The sequence below is a fragment of the Vigna unguiculata genome, chromosome 1 (genome assembly GCF_037176805.1).
Source record: "Vigna unguiculata cultivar grain cowpea cultivar isolate G323 ecotype 2 chromosome 1, ASM3717680v1, whole genome shotgun sequence".
Lineage (NCBI taxonomy): Eukaryota > Viridiplantae > Streptophyta > Magnoliopsida > Fabales > Fabaceae > Vigna > Vigna unguiculata.
The window spans coordinates 30,346,493-30,352,680 of NC_140792.1; the positions used below are offsets into that span (position 1 = coordinate 30,346,493).

The following is a 6,188-nucleotide window of genomic DNA, read 5'->3' on the forward strand; positions in this document are numbered from 1 at the left end:
ATTTCAATTATTGTTGTTGCTATTATTTGTTAACTTCTCATCATATTTAGTTGATAAATCTTCTATTTTAAAAAATCATCCTATTCATTATCATTATTAATTATTATTATTATTTCTAAAACTTCTAGTCTTATTGTATTTGATTAATAAATCTTTTATTACTTTTTGTCCCAGAAATCATTTTCTTTATACCCAAAATAAATTTAACAAAAATTGTGAGATGATCGAATTGGATTCGCATAGAAATCCATTTAACTAAGAAGTGCTTATTGTAGTCTTCAGGCAGCTTCTTTCTACACCTCCATTTCTATAAAAGAAAATCTCATTCTCTTCATTTTGGATAGTATAATTTGAAAATCATGTTTTTAACGGATTCTATAATCTAAAAATAAAAAATAACTTTTAAATTATGTAATTTAGAAATTTTTTTTTTCTTAGAAAAGGTTTTCAGATTACGTGACCTAGAAATTAAAAATAACTTGTGCAGGAAGAAACTACGACTTCAATACCCTTCCATGTTTTGGGGCTAAAATTAATGACCTGAAAAATTAAAAGACAGTTTGACAGGCAAGCTTAAAAAAACTATTATTTTACTTTAAGCTTATGCATTTATTTTCATATAATTACAATTTATCGTAGATAAATTTCATTGAATATATAAACTATATTTTTTATTTATGGTGAACAATTTAATTTACGATATAAGGTTATTTTAACTTACATCTGAATATGTACATGATACTTTAAATTTACAAGGAATGATTTAAATTGTGATGGGAAAGTATTTTTTTTGACATTCCATTTAAATAGATTACATCTATTGTTATCAAACATTACATGATTATGATAATAAAAGAGCAATCAGATAAACAGTATACATATCAGAATCTACTATTACAGTCATCCATGAATGTATTTTGAAAGAAAACTTAGACATACCACAATGCCATAAACAAAAACTAATTCTGAAAGTTTAACAGTTTGCAAAAGGTTGCTCCTAGAGCAAGGAATTACAAAGGCACCAGGACCTTAAAACTACTCCTGAGAGCCACATACAACAGACCAACTAAACTCACCGCTGCCACCGTCAGGTCTACCTTCAGAATTTCCCCCATCTGCTCCCACCAATAAGGTGATCGCAAAAGAGAAAACAAGACAAGAACAGACACAATTGAAAGGGTAAGCTAGTGTAAAATAATTTTTAACTTATTATAGCAGGCAAGTACTTAAAGCAGTTCCAAGCATGCAACACAGTAGGCACAAAATCATGTTATAGCAAACAAGCAGGACATTATGACTCAATTATCCGGATACATATAATAAGATCGGATTCACTAGATGTTTGCACTTGTGGTGGCCTCTACTGCTCTGCAGAGCCATTGCCAATGGGTTTCACCCTACCACATACAAGGTTAGCCTTCAAGCATCTAAGGCCATTATCCTACCAAAGACTCGGGCCTCCCGCTACTCTCACCACTTGGATCAGTTTGCTCTACATGAGACTAATTGATCATTTAGGATTTTGGGATGCGATCCTTACTTGAATCCTTATCTTAATATATACACTACACACCACCATGAGATCTCCCCATAAGACTCATAGAATTACGTCTATCACACACCAAAATCATGTTCCTCATACCATATCCACCACTTTCATCTCAAGCATCCAATTCCCATATTACCACACCACCAACCAACAATATCCTGCCATAAATTAATTCAAACATACCAATTTCAGTTCATGCAAATTAAATAACACCTGCATTTCCATATAATTCATGCTTTCCAAAATAAACAACCAACCACAACTGAAATCAGGAAAATCAGACACAAAATTGCACCGCTCTCGCTGGGGTTAGAAGCCTTCGCCCAAGCGACTAAAGTTATCTCGCTTAAGCTAGGCTATTTCGCCTGAGCGAGTGCGTTACAGTGGCATTATGCAAGTTCTCGCTTAGGTGAGACCTTCTCGCCTGAGCGAGACCTTCTCGCCTGAGCGAGATCACCCTTCGCCCAAACCAAAAATCCCTCGCCTGAACGAGGACTCAAGCAAAGAACAACAGGTTTTCCTCGAGGGCTCGCTTGGGCGAGCCGTTCTCACCTGAGCGAGATGATGCGTCGCTCAAAACAAGATCCTTCCGCGTGAGTGAGACGCTCGAGCAGAACCAGGACGAGCTTCTACTACTCTCGCCTAGGCGAGACGAGCTCGCTTGGGCGAGAATTACAGTTCTCATCACTATTACGTGCATGCAGCAGAAACACAACTCAAGGCAATATCCAACCATGCAAACAAGCCAGTTTCACACGATCAAAAATATCATTCAAGCATCAAAAACATGGAACATACCGAAAAGATGCTGAAATAACTTTAAATCGTTAAAACCTAGCTTCTCTTACCTTTTTAGATGCTAGCACAAAGAACGGTAACCCAAGAAAGAGTAATAGGGCACTGGAGTAAGCTACAGAGCTGAAATCAAACACACACAGAGTTGAGAAATGAGGTTGTAGGAAGAGCCCAAGACAGAACTAGAGCCTCTAAACTAGAAAAAGAGAAGAACAAAGTTGAAGTTCAACTTACCCGAGAGAACGAATCAGTTTAGCTAATTAGTAAGGGGAGGACAGAGCACTTTGGTGGAGTAAAGGGAGAGGGAGGGAAAGTTAATTTCTAGAAAATGAAACAGAATACAAGGGTTAGGGGCTGGAAAGGAGTATTGAGTCCCCTTAGTGGACTGGCCTTAGGCCCACAAATAGGCCAATCCCAAAACACATATAAGTTGAAAAGAAATAGGACTTACATTTTGCTACTATTACCAATTTTTTTCCTAAAATCTCTTTTAAATTTAATTGAGATATAGATTGAAAGGGTTGGGTGGTTATAAAATAAAGTACAAGATAAGATTAAAATAGGAAAAAATGAGATTATTAAATTATTATTTAGTTATTTACGAAAAATTAGTGTATGAAATACATATTTTTTTATTTTATTTTTTGTGAACATGTGAATGAGAGCTCCATTATCCTCTTACGTGGCGAAACCTCAATCACCATTTCATATTCTCTCCTCATTGGCAAACTTTTCAATCTCCATAATTGCACAATTAAGAAAGCTTTGACATTTTTTTTAGCTAAACTTTCTATTTAGCGTTTTAAAACTGAGAAAGTAAAATTATCCAATTACAAACAACGTTGTAAGGAGATAAAGGTGAATTAAAGTTTCATCCAAGGTTCATGTCTCTGGCAGCTTCTTCACCAAAATGGTTGACCAATTGTGTTCAACCACTCATCTCCATTCTGTGTTGTGTTCTTTTCCTCATATTTGATCTTCTTGATGCTGTTTTCTGCGTTATCTATGGGTATCTCGATAAACTCATTGAAGGGGAGGCTTCGCCTTGTTGCTGCTCAAACTGGGAGAGGCAAAAGAGGAGAATGAATGTGAGAGATGATGATATATCAGATAGCTTGTATGAGAGGAGGAACATTTTCAGAGAAATGGGGTTCCTTCGATATCAGAGAAAACGAGAAGATTCCAATAGAAATTTTGATAAGGGTAGTAGCAGGTCAGTGAATCGTTGGTCTGATTGTGGCTGTGATTCTTGTCTTTCATGGGTGAATGGTGGAAGTGACTATAAGCTTCATTTTGTTGCGAAGGAGCCCTTGTTGGGTAGGTTAGTTCTACTGGTTTCCTTATTTTTTCCGAAGCAGAACTATGCAACTACATTTATGTTTTTGTCTTGCTACTATTTGATGACCACTTTCATGTTTCTATGTACTTTTCTCTGTGACTGATTTTTGTGTCAATTGGTGTTTTACAGTCACTGGTGAGAACTTCAAGGGAAAACCGTCTGAGAATGTGATATTCTTGCATGGATTTCTCTGTTCTTCCTCATTTTGGACAGAGACATTGTTTCCAAATTTTTCTGAAAAGACGAATCACGAGTACAGATTGATTGCCGTTGACCTACTGGGATTTGGCAAGAGTCCAAAGCCTAGAGATTGCTCATACACTTTGAAGGATCATGTGGAAATGATTGAGAAATCTGTGATTTTACCATTGGAGATGAGTAGCTTTCATTTGGTTGCACACTCCATGGGATGCATAATTGCATTGGCCTTGGCTGCTAAGTACCCTAAGAATGTAAAATCAATCACCCTTGTTGCTCCGGTAAGTATTTGACACATTTTGTTTTCTAAACATGCGAGATTAAATTAGTCCAAATTTTTGAAGAGATACTAATTTCAATCACCCTTATATTTTTTATTTGTCTGATAATGTGTGCTGAATGTCTCCATTCTCCAAATTGTTTTGGTGGCAGCCATACACTTCTTCTGAGGGTGATGCCTGTTTAAATGCACTATCAATGCTTGCTGGAAAGAAATTGTGGTCTCCACTGTCATTTGGTTCTTCATTTATGTCCTGGTATGAACACCTGGGCCGTACAGTTTGCCTCTTCTATTGCAGAAATCACCGAATATGGGAGAACATTCTAAAATTCATTACTCGCAAGAGGTAACAAAACATCTATTGAAACACTGTGATGAATAACATACCACATGTTTCAAGTTTCTTTCTCACATATTACTTAGTAGGACACAAACATGATACACATGATGCATGCTTTCTTTTCCTTTGCTAGGGATCTTCATTTCTTGACCACAGACATGACCAGGCACACACACCATTCAGCTTGGAGTTCCATGCATAATGTGCTATGTGGAGGAGCAAAATTTGTGGACAGTTACCTTATAATTTTGACCACAGTTGGAGTGAGAATAAACGTGATTCAAGGTGAAAAAGATGAAGTTGTCCCAATGGAGTGTTGTAGTAAGTTCAAGTTGAAGGCTCCTAATGCTGAAATCAGCATCATTCCAAATGCAGACCATGGCACTGTAATATTTGGCAGAGAGAAGGAATTTGCACTTAGTCTAGAGCATACATGGGAATCTTGCTGTTGACAGAAGTTAATGTCAGTTGTAGGGTAACTTGCAAGATATTGAATTTTAATTGTTTGCATTAATTAGGGATAAGCTTATAAGATGAAGGAGGGATGAATGAGGAAATTGTATCATTCATGGTAGAAGCTGTTTGAGAAATAAAATAGAATATAACATACCCAACTAAAGCAAAAATGTTTACAGCATATCAGAGAAACGGATTTTTTTTTTTTTGGTTTTTATTTTTTTAATTGGTTTAATCTAAAAACTGAAAATGTAAATTTTGTATTGGAAAGTTATTTGTTGCATTCTTAAGATTGAGTTTGTGAAATGAGTTAGATAATATTTTATTAATGAATTATATGGGAAATGATTTTGACCTGTCCAATGTAACCAAGTTGTCTAAAATACGGTACTTTTACATAGGAAAAGATCGGTAGTTTTTGTCGAACATGATGGAATTGGTTATTATTAGAATATTTAAGTCTAAGTCTTACTTAAAAAAAATATGGAAAAGTTGATTGCTATATAAAAATAAAGATTTATATATTTACTGTCTTTAAAGCTTTTATTGAAAATGGAATCAAATTCTTTACGTGGAATGGATTTATGTTTTATGGGTGTTGTATTTTTTCATAAATCTTTGAAAGTCCTATCAATTATAGAGTTTGACTTGTAGTTTTGAGAGAGGCCTAATGAAGCATTTGTGTCGATAGGAGTTGGTAAGAGGTGTTTGAAGAGTGTGTGTAGTGAAGGAAGACATGGGGCTATTTGGTGTAAGTGTGCAACCAAAAGTTTGATTTATAGGTAAGGTTGGCTCAGAAGGTTAGAAGAAGATGAAGATGAGGTTGAAGTCACCGCTAAAAAAATTTATATTACATAAGAAAATTTTTGTAAATTTGTTAAAACTATTTATAAGAAAAAAGAATTTATGTTTTTTTTTTTAAGAATTTTAATTGACAGACAATTTCTTTGTAAGTAATTATTTGTTATAAAATTATAAAATTCACAAGTATTTCTTACAAAATTTGTTATGTAAAATGTTTTATATAAAATATTTTGTAAAAAATTGACAGGAATTGCCTGCAAATTTTTTTTTATAATAAAATTTATAAATATTTTTTAAAAAAATTAAAATAAAATTGGTAAAAAGTATGAATTTTTTTAGTAGTTAATAAATTTAATAGTTATGTATTAAAATGGGTGTGAAGTTGGTAATGTGTATTGGGTAGTTGGAGCAGCAACTAGATTTGCAA

At 34.5% G+C, this 6,188-nt stretch overlaps 1 protein-coding gene and 1 long non-coding RNA gene across 2 annotated transcripts; one reads left to right on the forward strand and one right to left on the reverse strand.

The window, feature by feature from the left end:
• Positions 1 to 839: 839 nt before the first annotated feature.
• Positions 840 to 2,696, reverse strand: LOC114173514 (uncharacterized). The gene is made up of 3 exons (XR_003602511.2): positions 2,579 to 2,696; positions 2,398 to 2,467; positions 840 to 1,115 (listed from the first exon to the last, which is right to left on the reverse strand). It is a non-coding gene; the product is annotated as an uncharacterized LOC114173514 (long non-coding RNA).
• A 446-nt stretch (positions 2,697 to 3,142) lies between these two features.
• Positions 3,143 to 5,138, forward strand: LOC114177709 (alpha/beta-Hydrolases superfamily protein). Its single transcript, XM_028063188.2, has 4 exons — positions 3,143 to 3,661; positions 3,813 to 4,162; positions 4,314 to 4,507; positions 4,635 to 5,138. Exons 1-4 carry the CDS (start codon positions 3,229 to 3,231, stop codon positions 4,951 to 4,953), a joined length of 1,296 nt encoding a protein of 431 aa, XP_027918989.1. The 5' UTR covers positions 3,143 to 3,228; the 3' UTR covers positions 4,954 to 5,138.
• The last annotated feature ends 1,050 nt before the right edge of the window (positions 5,139 to 6,188 follow it).

Coding starts and splice junctions, on each gene's coding strand:
- LOC114177709 (XM_028063188.2), top strand. CDS start 3,229: ATGTCTCTGGCAGCTTCTTCACCAAAATGGTTGACCAATTGTGTTCAA. Junction 3,662..3,812: donor TGCGAAGGAGCCCTTGTTGG/GTAGGTTAGTTC, acceptor GGTGTTTTACAG/TCACTGGTGAGAACTTCAAG. Junction 4,163..4,313: donor CAATCACCCTTGTTGCTCCG/GTAAGTATTTGA, acceptor TTTTGGTGGCAG/CCATACACTTCTTCTGAGGG.